The following is a 19,061-nucleotide window of genomic DNA, read 5'->3' on the forward strand; positions in this document are numbered from 1 at the left end:
CAGGTCCCAAAATACTGATGCATTTCATGTCATGAGACAATAAATATGATTATGTAAAGAGACACAATACACTCAGTGTGCGAGCAGAAGACAAACATGAACAGACAAACCTAAAATATTCATAACGACTATAAATGTAAGAGCTCATCTGACAAAGCCTGTAATTTAAAATGCCTTTGAACACAGGGACAACCTATTTTTCTATGTGCCCTACTTTGTTTATTTTTCAGGGTGGTACTTAATTACCATGATGCCCCTGAATGTAGTCTCTGGAATGTGGCTGCAGCTGTTGCAGCAGTTCAATATCATGAGGGTTTCCTTATTAGCAAGAAGCAGCAAAGGAAGCCACTTTATTGCTTATTCGTGGATAGTCATGGAATGCATTGGACAGCAGATGTTATGCGTATCAGATGGCACAACTTTAAAAAGTCAAACATGCTGGAGGTTGCCTCAGGGTGAAGTAATGCTGGACTTGCACTGAAAATATTCCATAACCATGCTGTCATTCAGCAGCCAGGTGAGAGCAGTGACAAACATTCTCCTTGTCCCCAATGGTGGCAAATTTACCGGTGTAGTTTCCCAGGTCAGTTTCTAGCATATCTAGGAAGTGAAAGGACCAAAGAACCTGTAGATAATTTTGTTAGTCAGTTGTGTGCTGTCAAGTCAGAATTGATTTGCAGTGACCCTAATAGGGCTTTCAAGGGAAGTGAGATATTTAAGGAGTGATTTTATCACTTCTGCACCTCTAGCGAGTTTCCATGGCCAAGTGAGGATTCAAACTCTGTTCTCCAGAGTCCTGGCACACAATTCTATTCACTACACCACACTGGGAACTTCTGTGGATAAGTTGCTGCTCTTTTTCTTGCCTTTTCTGCACCTCATCACTAGTGTGGCATTTTTTTAAATTTTATTTTATGGCAATGCCATGTTTCTCCTGGCATTGGGGACCAAGGTGCCTACAAATAGATTAGAAATGTATGCAAATAAAACATAACACACACATAAAACATAATAAATTGCAACATTAAAGAATAAACACATAATAATATTTAAAAGAACAGTAATTAAAAACACTTGAAAGCTAATGACAAAAATAATAATGTCCAATTTCTTTGCCACCAACCTGGCTAAATAAGGTCTCCCAAGATGGACAGAAGAGAGGGAGCAACTTGGTACACACAGTATTCAAAGTTTCCTTTGGCATCCCTGGAGAATCTCCGCAATAGGCGGGCCTTTCCACCACCGTCTCCAGCAGCACCCCTGCCACCTTACCATGGAGCACATAACTTCTTCACTTATCAACCTTGCATTCCAACTGAATCCATTTTACATCTATACAATTTAGACATTTTTACTGTCTACAGACTAACTGCACAAAATCTACAGACACAGCAAGAATATTATACATTAGGTATGTAAATCCTTACTTGTACACATGGGCAAAGAACCAACAAAACTGCTCTCCTTGCCTCACAAGACGGTGAAGTATTTTGTGGTGCTCTTAGCAAAGGAAGAGAATAAGAATTAAGTTTTGATGCAGATTAAGCAAATGAACATGCCTACAAAGCACCACAAGATCACAAAGCCTGGCGAGGACTTCTCTAGCTCTTTCTGCATCTGTAACATGTGACGAGCACTTTTTCTCCTGGAATTTCAAATCACCTATAGATAATTGTTAACGGAAAGAACATTCAGAGAAGATGTGGGTGGGGGGACAAGGAGCAAAACCTAGCACATAATGATAAGCCTAACTGCTATGGAGGCCCAAGACCAGCTCCCCGCAACTGGCTGATGTAATGGTAGAAGCAACATAAAAGAGTAGCACTGGAGGAGGTCGGCTTAGTAATATGGCATGGAAAGCTAGTAAGATGACATTTTTCAGCTGATCAACAGATTTGTCTGAAGTGGCCAAAAACACATTATTTCCAGAAAGAGAAACAGAATCAAAGGTCTTTCTTGAAAGCCAAAGAAACTTTAAAGGGCAAACCAACTGTTCTGCACTGTGTATAATTACAATGCCATGGGTGATTGGAACAAGGTCAGAAATTCATAAATACAGCAAAACAAAGCAGCACCAGAAACTGTGGATATTAAAGGGTGAATCAAGCAAAACTTCATAGTCCAATATTCTAAAAGCATAGAAACAAAGATAATTTTTAAAAAAATGCTTTTTAGAGAAATGCTGTTAATCTGTTTATAGTTAAATGTAATATAATAATTATGTGTTGTTAAATCAATTCTGACTTACGGCAGTCCTTTTCAGGACTTTTCCAAGTACAGAGTGCTCAGAAGAAGTTTAAAGGTAAAGGTAAAGTTTCCCCTTGACAATTTTTGTCCAGTCGTGTTCGACTCTAGGGGGCGGTGCTCATCCCCATTTCCAAGCCATAGAGCCAGTGTTTTGTCCGAAGACAATCTTCCGTGGTCACATGGCCAGTGCAACTTAGACACGGAACGCTGTTACCTTCCCACCGAGGTGGTCCCTATTTATCTACTTGCATTTGCATGCTTTCGAACCGCTAGGTTGGCAGGAGCTGGGACAAAGCAACGGGAGCTCACTCCGTTGCGTGGATTCGATCTTACAACTGCTTGGTCTTCTGACCCTGCAGCACACAAAGGGTTCTGCGGTTTAGCCCGCAGCACCACCACGTCCCCTCAGAAGAAGTGTACCATTCCCTTTTTCTGGGGGCATCCCAGCACTATGCAGCTTGCCCAAGGCCACACAAGCTCGCTCTACTCACATGAGGCACAGTGGGGAATTGGACTCATCTACTGGCTCTGGAGCCAAATACCTAAGCAACTGAGCTAGCCATGCTACTATCCATCCAGTTTTGTTTGAAGAAAGACCACTGGCCCAACTAGGTCTATAGTGTCTGTTTGCTGCCTGGCAAAAGAAACTCTTCAGAACTTCATACAGGAGGCCTTATCAAGCCTATATGGAGATGTTAGGACCTCTTGGGCCCTCTGCATGCAAATTATGAGGTCTGCACTCTGGCCTTCACATGTGATTGTACTTATATTTATGTATAAATATTTATGTACTACTTAGAAAGACTAAACAACCCAAATTCTCTTCATGTCTACTGTGAAATGTATACAGATCAAGTCTTATTGTTGGTGTGTCACTGGTGCCATCTACATCATCCCCCACTGCAAACAGAGGAAGGGGTGCTGGACTGAAAAAGAATGGTCTACCTAACCTCAGCAAAAGCACCTCCTTCTGCATCTGCACTGTGTTATTTAGTGAAAAGTCATCACTAAATCCAAGATGGCGGAGCAAATATCATGGAAAACAAAATAAATACTAGCCCAATGGTTAAGCCTTAAGGCCTACATTGAAAGAACATCAGGCATAGGGCATACCACCAATAATACCCTGAGCACAGTCAATCTGTCGGGTTTCAGAACCTAAGCAGGTTGGATGGGCGAATGCCTTAGGCAGGCACAGCTGAACCCTTTACGCTAGGTGGACAATAGCTCTGACTCAGCACAAGGTAACTTCCTATGTTCATCTGCTCCTAGTCTTAGTTTATAGGGAATTGCTCTATGAAAAAAACCAAAAGACAACAGAGGTACGAAAGACCATTTCAACTGCAGAATGTACTGCCATAGCAGCATCTGTTGTTCCTCCCGGTGTATGATTTCAGAGAAAAGGGAAAACATGTTCAAGTTTCATTTGAACCAAGCTAATCTGCTCAGGCACTAGGGAAAAGGACTGAAGCCTTTGAGGAGTTCTTTAGCGTTAAGAAGAGGTTGAAGATTCAGTTAATGTTTCCAACAACATAGGACAAAAACAAGATTTATTCTCTTTCTTGAAAGCTCTTTGAGCAGGTGTCTTCAAATGAAATTGTCTTGCTTTCTCCTTTGTACATTATTACCAACTGCAAGGAATCAGCTGGAAGTTGGCTCTTGCCAATTTTGTTGACAGCTGGATGTAATCACACCTCAAGATGAATGGGCAGAAGTTTTAATCATTGCCACAGAACGAGGCAAAAAGCTAAAATAGCACTGCCAAGGGTACACGTGTGGACTTCCCTATAAAGGCAGTACAGCTTATCACTTCAGTCTTAGCACCAACACCTCAGCCTCTTCCAAAACAGAGGGCAAATGCCCCTTATGCATGTGCATTTTTGTATATAAAATAATATAAAATGACAGCCAAAGTAGAGGTTATCTACACAGATTTTACAAACATCAAGTCCAGATGTAACATAGCATGTATTTGTTTTTATAATGAGTCTGTACAGCTGCAACCATATGGTAGTTTATAGGAGATGGCCTCTCAAGCAGAATAACAAACAGATTTCAATTAATGGCATGATTGCTGTTTCCTAGCACTCATGGTTTCAAAGCAGAACTGAAATTAGTTTCTGCTTCAAAACTGCAGGGGATTCTTCATCCCTGTGAAAAAGGCCTCTGTAGCACGTCCACCTGATGTGCTGGATACTACATGCTGCCCCAAAGCCCTGCTGAATGTATTGCTTCCTGTCAGTATTTCCTTACTCATATTCCTTTGATATTCAAGATTCTAGTTATGCAGCTGGAAAATGGTCTTACCTGATAGGATTGTCCATCCTGTTTACAGTGAGAAATGCTGCTAGGTTAGCTGTATAGGATGAGCATACGATAAGAGTGAACAGCCACCAACTTCCCATCACAATCCGCATTGCTACAGAATTGACAGTAGATTCACCACCTGAAACATTGAAAAAGAAAGCAAATTCTTAGAAACCTGTACCTGGATTTCATTCTAAATGTCTCATACCTGTCTACAATGACTCTCTGAACTCTTTGAAGATGGCTTGCCATCTGAAGAGGGGAACATCTCAGACCAAAATTCTACAGTGAGAAGCCCCACTCATCTGTGCCCCCCATCATTAATTTGCATAGCACCGATATGCAAAATAAAGAATTTTGTATTCACACAGTTGCAGGTACTCAAGAGACTGAAACATCATCTACCCAAATACAGAGATTGTATGTACCATTTCAGACTGCATTTCTACACGGCTTTTTCTTTTGTGTGGCATCAAAAATTGCCATCCAGTGGGAAAAACTAGTTCCCACTCTTTGTGGGAAGCAGTGGGTAAAGGAGGAAAGCATAATGCAAGTAAAGAGTAAGTCGTGCCAATTCTTGCCCTGCAGAACATTAAACAAACTTAGCAATGAAGATAGAAACATTTTTGTTACTAAAATGAAATGAAGTGAATCATGAGCAAGGTGGTAGCATCCTGTTCTCCGTTTACGCTTTGCTTTGTTTTTCACTGCTTTCTTTCATAAAATCATGCTTCATTCTTTTCTTTTTTTTTAATATGTTGCCCACTCAATGGTCCTTGTCCTGGAATTCCAATCTACAAATCTGACACCATACCACTGGTGACTGCTAAAAGTGACTGTTTTGTGCTTTGTATTTCTGAATGCCACAAGACAACCATCTCATTCTCATGGTAGGTGAAGTTTCTCTTTGTTTCATCAAAACAATCTCAGAAAGAATGTCAAAATCTTGGTAAATTTAATCCTCCAGAGCATAATTGAGGGGAAAGAGTAAAATACCTTTACTTAATCATCAGCAAAATTCATCTTCTAAAAGGCAACACTAATATGGCTGTCTACATCATTTTCCCCCACTTTTTTCAAGAAAAAAGATTACAGAGCAATCCTGAACTCTTGGTATCGCCTACTGCAGGTATGATAGAGATGTCATTCTCGTGAGAGAGGCAGGTTCCAAAGTGGGGCATTCTAGAGATTCCCATTTCATCTGTTGTTGTTGTTGTTATTTTAAAGGGTTACACATTTGCTCATCCTTGCTTATGGAATGAGCAGGACAAAAATGTGCTCTGCTGTATTTGGAGGATTCACCTTCCATCTTCTGGAAGGTGAAGCAAAAGCTGTAGTTACATTTCCAGCAGTATTTGCACAGTCTGTAAGAAGAAACAGTAGGGATCATGAACATAATCTTTCTTCCCCACTTTCCAGCTTCTGCTGTCAGAGTACAAATGCCAGACTAGATGGAATTTGGTCAGATCCAGCAAAATAATTTTAAGCCTTCATGCTTTGTTGCACAATGAAATATTAACAACTATAACCTGCACTCTATATAAGCCTACAGTAGGAGATGAAGCTGAGAACAGCTAATAGAATTCAATTCTTCAAAAGACCACTGGTTTATGATGTGGGATATTCAGTTCAGGAAACGGCCTGATGCTGTTGTACAACCTTGTCGTCACACTGCTAGCAGGAAAAAAAGGATGCCAGGCTGTACATTGCAAAGGGAAGCCTGAATATTGACAACACCAATGGCAGTTGTCAATATGGTCTACAGGATACCCTCTTCTGCTCAATATCATTCACAAAGTGACACCAAACAAGGGAAAATCCCCGAAGCTGACTCCTTTTTTCATCACTTCTCAACCAGACACAAAGCAATTGTCAGCGTTGTTTTTCAACAAGTGTGAATGTTTCTTCTCCATTCTTTTTAATAATATTTTTAATTTTTTACAACCAGACACAGAACCACTTTCCCAGCACTAATGCCTGTTTGAGCAGGAAGAAGTTAAAAAGTTATCTTCCTGATTAATTGGGTCCTTCTCAGTTAATTGGGTCCTGACTGACAGGATCAAATGTTGAGATTTCTACAGACCCTGAGCTGATTTCTCCTTGTGTCAAGAGCTTGATTTCAGAAATCCTGAGAAAATGTTTATTGCAAGCACTCATGCTGGGACAAACAGAAACTGCTCTGTGCTTTTGTAAATGCAGAAATGCTTTTAATATGTCTTTCAAAATTATATGCTAATTTCTTGGTGTTACATGGCAAAATATTTCCCTTTCTGGAGGACTGTCACTCCATTACTTTCTTTAAAGCAAGCCTGCTCTCCCCACCCCCACTTTTCAAAGAAAATCTGCTTTTTGACTTTTCCTGTAATCTTTCATTGCCCTCCAAACCTCCCCCTTCCTAGCCAACAAAGCTGCAATAATGCTGTTGCTAATAAGCCTGTTTCACATATGCTCAGTCTGTAACACAGTCACTGGTTTGCCCTTTTGAATGGTCTTTTTTGAGGATCAATATTTTAGCCTCTGCAACCTGCATTCCTTCCAATTTTTTAAGTGGGTGGGGACCCTTGCAAGATAAACCAGATTGGCCTTTTCAATTTATTTGATCTGTTTTAAATCTGGGGACATTTATATTTACTTGTTTCTACATGGGGGAGATAGTTTTACTTTTAAAAACCTGTAAGTAAAAAAAAAAACAAAAACCCAACAACCTTTGCCCAAACTTCCCCCTGTTTGGCACAGAACAAGAGCAGATTGTCTGTTGCAACTGTGCCAGATTTGGTGTTGATCCAAAATCAATTTTCAAAGTTACAATTTTTGGTTTTTCAGATGGGTTTTCTCCTGGAAGCCCATATTTTTGGGTTTGTTCAGAAATATAAGGTGTATTTTAAAACAATGCTACAATGTGTACTTAGTGCATTTTTACTAGCAGAACAAGATGTCTAATGTGCCCTTCAAGTAATTATTTACTTGAAAGGTTAGTCTGTGGTCCAGCCTTTTGTTCCAAAATTGAAAAGCAGCAAATAGCTTGTTATCTAAGTACCTTGCTGAACGAAGGCCCCGTACACAATCCAAATGGCACTGTGAAGTGTTGAGGAAGTGGATGCACCAGGCTGGGAAGAATTCTGGGCTCTTACTGCTTGTATTCGGTTCAATACAAAGATGAGAACACCGACAATGGGGATAGCAGCAGCGATGCAGGCCCATACCGCAAAATCAAAGGGAGCAAAGAGAGAAAAGATGTTGATCTTCTCTTCTGGCTTCTTGATTAGGATGCCTACAGAATAATCCATGTACCGCTTGCTGAAGTCTACGACACTCTCCCGTTCTGGAGTTATAGTGATAGCAGAGATTGCCAAGTCAGCTCTCTGAAAATGAAAACAGAAACAATATAAAGACTGCCAGTATTTAGCATCCTTTTCCCCAGAAAAGGGCAGCAGTGTGAAGCAGACAAAGGTGAAGGTCAGCACTGGTGTCCCTACAGTGCAGTGATACTTTTTAAAGCATGGAAGGGTACCATTTGAGCTCTACATCAAGCAGCATGATGTCTTGGTCAGGAACTAGCTTTGGGCATGCCGCAAGTCTTCCAGCATGCAAAGGAGATTGTGACACTAATAATCACTGGCATCTCTGTGCAGCAGAGATTTTCCAGCATATGATGCAAAGCCCAGAGTGGCACGAGAGACACTTGCATGCCCTGGCAGATATAATTTCATATGCTTCAGAGCCACTGGCATGCTGAGGAATTGTGTCTGGGTATAGGAGTTGCATCTGCCCACTTTACATATCTTTCTAGAAAAGAACCGGATTACACTAGAGAGAAGCAGGTGGTGAATTTATTCCACGAATGTACTTGTCTTTACCAATAGTCATGATTCAGCCTCAGGTTCTTTACAGAGAGGATGATACCTAGTATGAAAGAAGTGAACTAATTCTTCTCTTTTTTTCCCTCCTTTTCCTTCTTCCTCTCAGATGAAAAGGGACTAACTACTGACTGACAATCAATTCAAGCAAAATAATTGCCATACCTGGACTATACATCTTATACAAGGGCATATATGTTTGAATGCTCTATTGTTATGGTACTTTATTGTGGCAAAGTGGTTAAACTTCAGTACTGCAGCCAAAACTCTGCTCAAGTCCTAGGTTAACCCCAGGTAGCCAGCTCGAGGTTTACTCAGCCTTCCATCCTTCTGAGGTCAGCAAGTTGAGTACCCAGCTTGCTCTTGGTGGGATGAATGTGAAGTGTAGCTTTCATAGTTGAATTGTAAACTGCCTAGATAGTACCTTTAAGCACTATAGGAGAGAATATAAGCAGCACACTTTTTTTCTTTATCCACAGAAAACTGGCACTCTAGGAGAAAGATCAACTTCCATCTAGAGCTTGTTTTTTTTAATATCAGTTTCCACTGGAAGTCTCTTTATTTACTGTCACAATTCTATTTTCTTAAAGTAACATCTTTTCTGTTTCTCAAAATAAGTGAAGAAGTTAACCTTCTGTTAGGTTTTTCTCCCCTCAAACCCACATCTCAGTGCTACAAGTTATTACCCCGTGGAACAGAACTCAGTCTTCTTCAGCCCTTGTTCTTCTTTGTGGTATTTTTCTCCCATTATTTCTTGTAGTCATACCCCTGTAACTTTAAAACTAACAGTTACAGATACTCCAAAAGGAGTGAAGTGATTTCTAGCAAAGTATATCCCTAATTGTAACACCATTTCCCTATACCTTTGTTTCATAGGAGATGAACTAACTACTGTACAAGCAAACACTTATTTTGTAACTGGCTACCTCCAAAATCTGTTTATGACCCTTTTGCCTGCCATACTACTTTCCTGTATAAGAAAGAGGTTGTAAGGAAAATTTCAAATAGTGCTCTATTTGCAAACTGACTGGTAATGTTTAGGATGTAAATGTGCCACAGGATTTTCCTGTACATGCAAGTTGACTGTATGAGTAAATAATTTTCCTTTCAAAGAACTACTGCACCAAACGACTGACTATTTTATATTTAATGCCAGTTCCACTCATGCTTGGTTATGCAGAATAACTCAATGTGGTTTTCAGAGCAAAAAGACATCAAAAAGGAAGTGTACACACACACACACTTGGGCTGAGAAGATGAGGAATATCTCATTATACAGTACAGTCATTCACAGGTTTCAGATCTTATGTTTCACTTCTCATTTACACCTTAAACTTTCTCCCAGCAGAAACAACAAGTAGAATGGTATAATGTGGAAGACTAAACTATTTAGGAAGGACCATGTTACTGAATATTAATGCCTACAATTTCATCTGATTCCTATAAAAATATTCATCTCCTGCCAGAAATGAAGTCATGTTTCCAGGATTCTGCACTAAAATATATTCTGCATCACTTTAGCAGCATTCACTTAATCCAGGAGAATACAAATGGCTCCAAATCAGATGCAACTCAATCATGTTGAGATTCGTTTTCCATTTCCTACATTTTCAAAGACTGTTTTCAAAATGCAAAGCTGCCTCCCCTTTTGGGAAATCACTCAACCGATCGTTACAAAACAGCATTACTATAAAAAGCATGCATGACAGACATCTAGCACACTTGGAAATCAAGGTGGAGTAGTTTTTAGTTTTTAAAAAACCCAGACATTATAGCAGAAAAGATTCTATTAAGCATGCAAGGAACATTTATATTCTACTGTTGTCTGCATTGATTGTGTAACGGTATTGGTGCACCAGAGCTTATAATCATATGGAAAAGTTTTGGTTTTCAAGTTGGCACAAATTTGTTACCCAAGCCAAAATCCAAGCACAATGTAAAATTCTTCCTCAGGTAAATCATTTGCCCTTCAAGGGGACATAACAGTGTATTGATAAGATTGGTAAATTCACAGTGGGAGATGATACATTCTGAATATGCCACTTTTTAAAAGTAAAGTAAAATGTAGAGATATCTCTCTCTTTAGGTAAAACTCCCAAGAAATTTAAGGAGATCCAAATGAGATTCAACTAGACCAATGGTTCCCAATCATGAATCCTCAGACATTCTTAGACTACAACTCCCAGAAATCCTGCCTAGAATAGCTAATGGTGAAGGCTTCCGGGATTTATTGTTTGTTTATTTATTTAAAATTTTTATTTTAAAAGGACCCAACATCATTAAGTCAGTAGGAGGATATTAGAAAGGATCAAACAAGTACCACACTAAAAACAATAAGCGAAAGCAACATGGAAAACACATTCATAGCAGTAAGCCACAACCATCCATTTAAAATTCTCACTCAGGCAGCCAGTCACTAGGGGAAAGCCTGCCTGAAGAAAAAGGTCTTTGCCTGCTTTCAGAAGGACAGAAAAAAATGAGACCAGACTGGCCTCCTGTGGGAAGGAGTTCCAAGGTCTGGGAGCAGCAATAGAGAAGGCTCTCTCTTGTGTACCCATCAAATGCACCTGTAAAGGCAGTGGGACTGTGAGAAAGGCCTCTCCTGATGATCTTACCACCCAAGCCACCTCAAAAAGGCAGACTTGCAGTCCAGGAATACCTGGGGACGCCAAGGCTGGCAACCAGTAAACTAGACCAAATTTTTTCTTTTATTCTTTTGCATGTCACCAACAAGGTACATACATCTTTTCTTATTTTGTTCTTATCTATCAGGATTTCTGAAATACTTCAGATATTTTTTTTTTGTCTCTCCACTATGTAAAATTTTCTGACTTTTGCAATTGTCACATTTTGGCACTTTTCCTGCACACACAAAAATGCAGAAGTATTTTGTAGGTTGTTTTTTTTTTAAAAAAAATCCCTCTAAAATCCTTCAGTTTTGTACAAAGATCTTGCATTTTCATAAAGTCAACTTTGTTCACAAAATACAAGTCTGTTGCAAAAAAGAAAAAGAAAGAAAGAAACTTGTCCCACAGGTATTCTTCCCAATGTTGCTGACAAAAAAAAAAAAAAAAAAATTAAAGGGGCGATCTCCGATAAGAGCAAAGTAATAGCCCACATTTTCAACCCATGATCCATCAACAATACTATTTTCCACTGAGCAAATTTGTCAACATCTGTTACTTTCCTAAGCCTTGCTACCACCATCTACATCCTGTTATTAAAAAGGCAGTATTTTGCATATTATTTCCTTGACTCTGGATTGTCATATTTAGGACTCTCTTGGCCAGGCAATGTGGCTCAATGTAGTTGCAGTATTACATATTCTCCATTTAGACATCGTTCCTCAGTTATTACTGGGCTCTTTACCTTGTTAATTAGTTCCCCAATCATGCCGTTCCAAGAGCTGTTATGGAGCTGTTGGCCATACTTGCCATCCGGAGATTGATATATCTCATACTTGAAGCCCAAGTTCTTTGAAAGCGCATCCAGTACGTCAATGGAAAAACCTTTGTAACGCTTGGGTTGCCCGAGAATATTCTCTGCCACCATGACAAAAGGCTCTTCCTGAGAACAAAGCAAGGTTTAAGGTGATGTTTAAAGGGAATTATCATAAATGCTTAAATCAAATGCATTCAATATTTTCCCCATCTGGGAAAGCACTGAGAATGCAGATGTTGCCAAACCTCCAGCACTGCAGCTTCAAGACCTCCAGGGGGGGAAAGGCATGAAAATATTTCTGAGATGAAAGTGAGTAATTTGTTACTCACTCTTTCATTATTCATAATTACTACCAGCCCCAAAATAAATCTTAATAGAAGTTGGCCCCTGAGGTGCTCTTGAAGTTAATGAACTGCAGTTGAGAAGCCAAAAAGAGATTTGGATCCTGTAGGGTGATGGTTTCAATATGACACTGAGTGTGTGCTCAATTGCTGGAGGGATGCCAGCCCTAGTGATTTTATTCCCTTTGCCCTTGGGTAGCGTTACCAAGTGCCACTGTGATCCTCTTGGGGTAGAACAAAGTCACTTCCTAGAGGGACAGAAGGTACGTTCATGACCCATAACAGCTTGAGGGGGAGGAGAGAATTACCAGTGGGGAAAAGCTTGTCCTAAAGATTTTAGAGAAATATTATAATTTTCTTTAATAAATTCTGATCTAGGGAAGGAGAATAATCAAAAGTGGGCATAGGGGATGGGAATTGCATTTATCCTACTGAAGAATACAGTCAACATAGATTTGACATTGCAAACAAGCAACTGACATGCCTATGCAATTTTGATAAAGGAAGAAAACATATTGAGGGCCCAGTGTTCAGCCCAGCAAACCACATTTCAATTAGGTGCTGCTTTGTAAGATTATTATAGTTGTTCCAACAGCACTGAATTTGTCTAGTAACCCAGTCGTTCTTTTTCGGGAGTTAAAAAACTGAGTCCATGAAGCAGACCTTTATTGTTACTAAATCAGAGATGGCTTCATGGTACAGTGGTTGAACTGCAGTACTACAATCAAGACTCTGCTCATGGCCTGAGTTCAATCCCAATGGGCTAAGGTAGCCGGCTCAAGGATGATCTCAGCTCGCTGGGGGGGGAGGGGCAATGTGTAGCCCACATAATTAAATCATAAGCCACCCAGAGAGAGCTTTAAGGGTGGTATACAAACAGCACACTTTGTTTTTAACGAAATTGAAATTGGAGGGAGAAGGAAGTCTGGAAACCTCCAGGAAATCTTATTAGTTATGGAAAATGTATTGGTATATCAGAGCTAGCCAGTGGTTTCTATACTACTCCACTCCAGGCAAGGCATATAATCACACCAGAAGCCTGAGTAATAGTCATTTCGTCTCTCAAAGGATCGTTGGCAACTTCAGTTCTTTCAGTGGGGGATAAGAACTTGTATCGGGGAATTCTCCATGTCATCACCATGCTACAGTTTCCGTGATTCTCTAGATCAGTGGTTCTTAACCTTGGGTTACTCAGGTGTTTTTGAACTGCAACTCCCAGAAACCTCAGGCAGCACAGCTGGTAGTGTAAGCTTCTGGGAGTTGCAGTCCAAAAACACCTGAGTAACCCAAGGTTAAGAACCACTGAAGACTCTAGATGAAGACATCACAATTAAAGTTACAGAGACTCAAATATCTTTTTAGTTTCATTTTCACTTCCATTAATGTCAAAAAGCATTTTGTCGTTCAGTATGCCCCTTTGACACTGCATCTATTTTTGTCTTGTTTCTAAGTGCTGAAATAAGGGTAAAAAAATATTTGAAGACTGCTTCCGAAGCTACCAGGACTAAATAGTCTCTGAGCCAGATTTCAGGGTTACCAGCAGGAAGGAGCTCAGCTATTCCTGATCTCGAGGGACTGAGCTTGGGAATGCTCCACAGCTAGGTTCACATAAGGCTCACGTGGAGGGCCTTAATATATGCTTTGTAAACCAGTCACAGGGAGAGTTTAGGGTAGGCACATTGATTTCATTATTTAAATAAGTACTACCAATATCCACCAGTCAAGTATCCATGCAAAAGCCATACCCTTGGAATTAAAAACAAAGTATGCCAGAGTCAAATTTGAGGCTAGGCGGATATTTTTGGTACTAAAGCTGAACTGAGCTCAAAGTCCTTTTGTTCACAGGTCCATCCTAGTCACAAGATGCTCTTGTTCTAAGTTCTCTTCATTTCAGCAGACCTCCTGCAGCCCACGTGACTGGTAAGAACTCCAGCTGAACTCTGCTTCCGATCCTATTTACAGTAACACAAAGTAGCACACAAAGTAGCCAAGGACAATGCTGAAGCAACAAAGAGCCTTGTAGCCCCTTGAAGACTAACACGTTTGAATTGGCATCAGCTTTTGTGTACGACAGGCTACTGTTGTATCTGAAGAACTGAGCTACATTCCATAAAAGCTGATTCCACAAACACCTTGTTCGCCTTTAAGATGTCACAAGAATCACTGATGTTTGCAGAGCCAATGCTGCTTTACACCCTTAGTCAAAACATAATATTTTTCTTGCTGTTGTTAAGTATTCTGAGTCCTGAACTACCATAGATGTCTTGGCAGAAAGTTAATCTATCTTTGGATGCATTTCACATAATTTCCAGAAGATCTCATTTCACAGGGACCTCACCATGTAGTATCTGAAAAATGGGAGAAAACAACTTAGAGTGACTTCTCGTTGGTAGGACCCTTTGTAGCCACAGTATACGTGATACCATGCTCCCGTGGCGCAAATGACAAGAGAGTAAACAAAAAGTTTAAGGGGAAAAGAATGAGTTTACAAACACACATACAAAGATGCTAACAAGAATCTGTTCAAGCATTTTTTGCTTCCTCAACTCAAACATGGTCATACCAAGACAGTCACCACTTTCAGTGTTAATCCTTGTAGGTCACTGCCCAAGCGGCGTTCCTGCAGGCTTCCATTCAATCCCTTCTCAGAGTCCCACGTTGCCAACTGAAAAAAGAAAACAAGAGAAGCAACAATTCGTTTTTGTTTTACATAAAATACTTCCAACATCTGTTAATGAGAAAATATGTATAAGAACAAGAAAGACATTCAGAGAATAGACAAACAAGGTGTTTTCTTATCCAGACAGTAATAGCATCATAATTCCATAACTTTAAATGGGTAGATTCACAGAACTCTGCCTCTATTTATTACCTTCTATGTCAATTTCCAAGTATTATTTCAATAAGTCATTTGCAATATATTACTTTCATGCAGCTTTAGCCTACAGCAAATCGTTCCACCCCTTTATTGATATGTCTGCCTATAAGCTTGAAGCTCCATGTCCTTCTCTGTTCTTGTAATTATGCACATCCATTCTCAGGCCCTTCAAAATTGCCACTTTTAAGTAAATCAATGCCAACCTGATGCATCTATAGCAGACCACTCTTCATCAATTTGAACAGTAATGCATTTTTATGTCAGATGTACTATCAAGACAGTGTGGTGTAACTATGTTGGAAACTGTACAAAAACTGAAGTGGAAAGAATTAGTTAAGTGAGGATATAATGAAGAATAGAAACCACAGTTGAATACTCCTCAAGAGGGCTCCGGTCCTGCAAAAAGAATCATACCATTGTAAGTCTGTCAAATCTAAGAATCCATTATAGATCATTACCCACAGGATGTTGCACAAGCAGGCCAAAGGGGTACATCCTCCTAATTCTGTGGCTGTACAATGGGAAAAAATTGCACATTGAACTACATCACTGAGATAGACAGGGATAGTCCAATCCTAGTGTGAGCATGAAGAAATGAATGACACTGTTCAATGAATGAGCTTCTGAGACTGGGCTATGAAAATGTTATTCCTGGGTTCTGGACTGGAAAGGTCTTTCATAATGTGAAAATTGCTGATTTTTAAGCACTGATGACTTGAAAAGCTACAAACTGCATTCAGCAGCAGACAAAGACATATTTTTTAACTGAGTTAAGATCAGGAGTACCTTGAATTAGGCCACTTCATTTCAGTTTTTACATTAATCAAAATCAAACAAAAAGCTATTTTTAAGCATTGTCTCATAGATGTTGCTCATAGCTCATAAGAATTTGAAGTGCAAAACAGGGGGGTGTAGTTTAGGACCAGAGGAAGAGATCAACAAACATGATGAGTGACATCCCTGCTGGTAAACCGGTGTCACACATACATCCGGCAGTGCTGCAACACAAAAAGATACAGTCCTGACATAGGTGCTGCAGTTTATCAATCAGGAGTCAGAAGGAGATGATACCATGGACAATTGCTGTAGGAGGCTGTTGACTGAGCTCTTGTCTACTATGAGGTTTATACAAAAAGTGCTTGGACAATTCTTCTCTTCAGTTTTTGCTTCTGAGATCACAACACACACACACACACCTTTTAAATCCACTCATCCATACAGCTTGTCTCTGTATTTAATTCTGTTCGTTTTGGTTAAGCATAATAGTGCTGGATAATACAGTCCCAAAGTACCTGTACAGAGATACCCAGTGTGGTGAAGAGGACAAAGTGATGGACTAAGGTTCTGAACCCATGGTTTGGATCCCCTCTTCAGCCATGAATTCTCTTACCAGTTCCACACTGGGGGTGTGGAATCAGTAAAAAAACTCCTTAAATATCTCACTTACCTGAAAAGCCCTATCGGGATTGCTATAAGTTGGTTACAAGAAGGTATAGAGAGCTATTGCTATAAGTTGGTTACAAGAAGGTATAGAGAGCTATGGGGACTGCTGTTCTTCCAAGGACTCCTGCAATTGCCCTCTGGAGAACTACAATGCCTATTAACTACAGTATTCATTGCCAAAAATAAAAGCTCTCCAGTATTCAGAGTGATTTCCAGCCAATCCACTCTCCTTTGCCTTCTGCTTCCCTGCTCACGTGCTGCTGCCCATTTCAGCAAAGAAAAACACTGATGGTCATTGTACTCACACATCCTTTTACTGCTTAATTCACACATTGCTGCTCCTCTGAATCTCAGAGAGAAAGAGAGAGAGAGAAGGAGAGGGAGAGGAGAATACAGTGCTCGCTTATTGCTATTCACTTCTTTAGAGAGAGAAAAATGTTAGATACTAAGCTGATGATCCTTTCCTAGGCAGAGACTAACCACTGTCACATTCTGCTGATGCTGCCTCCCTAGAGAAAGACTGGCGATTGTGACTTCATTATGATGCTGCCAGTTTCAGAGAGGGGGCAGTTCCTTGTGATTTCATATTGGTTTTGCTTATCTAAAGGATGGGGGGGGAAATACAGTGCTCATTGTGACCTCACACTACTGTCCAGTTGAAGGTGAAATACTCCCATTTTCCCATGTCATTGAACCATTTCATGTCAAAGGTGTCACTGGTGCTCTGGACTACACATGGGGTTCTCAACTTTCCCTTCCATGTTACAAATTCAAGGTTCAATCCTGAAGACTAGGATGGTTGGTAGCAGGTCTTTCAGAACTCTGGACAGAAATAAGGTGAGCAACAAAGAAATTCTTCATTTTCTGAATGCTCCCTGAATTCGCTGTCCTTCTCTGGTGTCACCCTTTTATTACAAAGTTAAAAGCCTTAGAGGAAAAGTCCTTCCCTGAATTCCATCACTTCTCCATGAGTTCATGGTTGACATCTAGCTTTCTTAGGACACCAGCTCCACAGAAAGACTGAGATAACAAACCAAAATTAAAATTAAAAAATCTCCAGTCAAAATATAAAACTGAAATATGCCTCTGCATACTTCAGTGGCCATTCCTAGTTCATATTCTTCCATTTTATTTGTACCCTCTGTGTCCCAGATAAGCATCATTCAATAGTCGACTCTGTATGTTCATGCCATCTCCACAACTATCTGATCAGACCAAAATGTCTGTGGCTGTCTCACTCAACCCAATTTCCTCTTTAAATGGATTGATGAAGAGTATTAGAAGTTTCCCATATTTGAACCATACCCTCATCATTTCCCTTCTAGAATAATTTTTTGTTTCATGCATTTGTGGATGAACAATTTGGTGGATTGTAACATTCATTTAATGAGCTAGGATCTGGTCAGAAAATAAATTTCTACATTCCTCCCACAGTGAATGAGCTTCCCATCACTACCAAAGTGTTCATTTTAAAACTTTGATTTGTTCTTCTCTTACTTCATTTTCTACTTGACTGTTTACATAGGCAAAACTCATCGAATTCAGTTCTGAAAAATACAGAGATGCAAACTGGTGAATCTCTAAAGCACCCTTGAACTGGCAATGGTTACTCAATGTCCATCCAGAAGCAGAACATTGGAACACTACTCTTTTGGAGCCCAGCTCCCAAGAATCTATAGGGAGCACAGACATTTGTTGTGCTAGCTACTGAATCGGGCAGCTCTGAAGACAATAATTTAGAAGCCAGTTCTCTATGCTGTTGAATTTAATCAGCCACTGAGGAATGATCAAAACCAATCAGTTTCCAAATATAGTTATATCACCTCCTTATTATATACTTCCTAAAGTGCGGCAAATACAGTGTACTGCATGAAGAGAAACTCAACCAAAGGGATGTTGAAGACTACATGAGTAGCTGAAGGAGGGCCTCATCAGTCCTACCACTGGCATTTGTTCTCCTAGGAAATGTGGTAGAGTCCTTCATTTTTATCTTGAAAAGTGTTAGCAAAGCCTTTTCTGTGCTTTTAAGTTTGTAATTCTGTTCCACCAAGTTTCTGTGGTGGGTTTTTAACAACTTGTTTATGTGCAAATTTGTTGCTGCTGTCTGGGTTCTTGCTTTTATACTTCTGTATATTGTGTTGTCTATCTTGTTGTTAGCTGCCCAGAGTGGCCTGGTTGCCAGATGGTGCGGGGTATAAATCCTATTTATGATGATGATGATGATGATGATGATGATGATGATGATGATGATGATGATGATGATGATGATGTGTTGTTTTCATTCCTGCAACCTGCTCTGAGTCTCTCATAATGGAAATGTGGGGATAGTAATCATGATGACAAGAACCATCTAGCTACAACGTATGGTGGTGAGTGTAAGAGATTTTCCCATCTGAGTTTCAGATGTATAAATACGGGGGGGGGGGGAGACCCACATGATCCAAACCATTCATGTACCTGCAAATGTACACACATTCCTTAGCAAAGTGCAAACCTGCTGGAGAAATCAGTTGCTATGCTGCTAATCATATATGGAAGGCTATCGAG

At 40.0% G+C, this 19,061-nt stretch overlaps 1 protein-coding gene across 15 annotated transcripts in view; it reads right to left on the bottom strand.

Annotated features, from left to right (window-relative positions):
- Positions 1-19,061, bottom strand: part of GRID1 (glutamate ionotropic receptor delta type subunit 1) — a 911,822-nt gene that overhangs the window by 98,053 nt on the left and 794,708 nt on the right. For 13 of the 15 annotated variants that reach the window (XM_072995117.2, XM_072995121.2, XM_078390967.1 and 10 more), the window contains exons 9-12: positions 14,757-14,858; positions 11,781-11,978; positions 7,592-7,916; positions 4,555-4,693 (exon numbers count right to left, since the gene is read on the bottom strand). In XM_072995117.2, coding sequence (XP_072851218.1) covers positions 4,555-4,693; positions 7,592-7,916; positions 11,781-11,978; positions 14,757-14,858 — 764 coding nt within the window. The remainder of the gene's footprint in view (positions 1-4,554; positions 4,694-7,591; positions 7,917-11,780; positions 11,979-14,756; positions 14,859-19,061) is intronic. The other 2 variants (XM_078390963.1, XM_078390965.1) reach the window with 1 other exon arrangement.

The sequence above is a fragment of the Pogona vitticeps genome, chromosome 3 (assembly GCF_051106095.1).
Source record: "Pogona vitticeps strain Pit_001003342236 chromosome 3, PviZW2.1, whole genome shotgun sequence".
NCBI classification, from domain to species: Eukaryota; Metazoa; Chordata; class Lepidosauria; order Squamata; family Agamidae; genus Pogona; species Pogona vitticeps.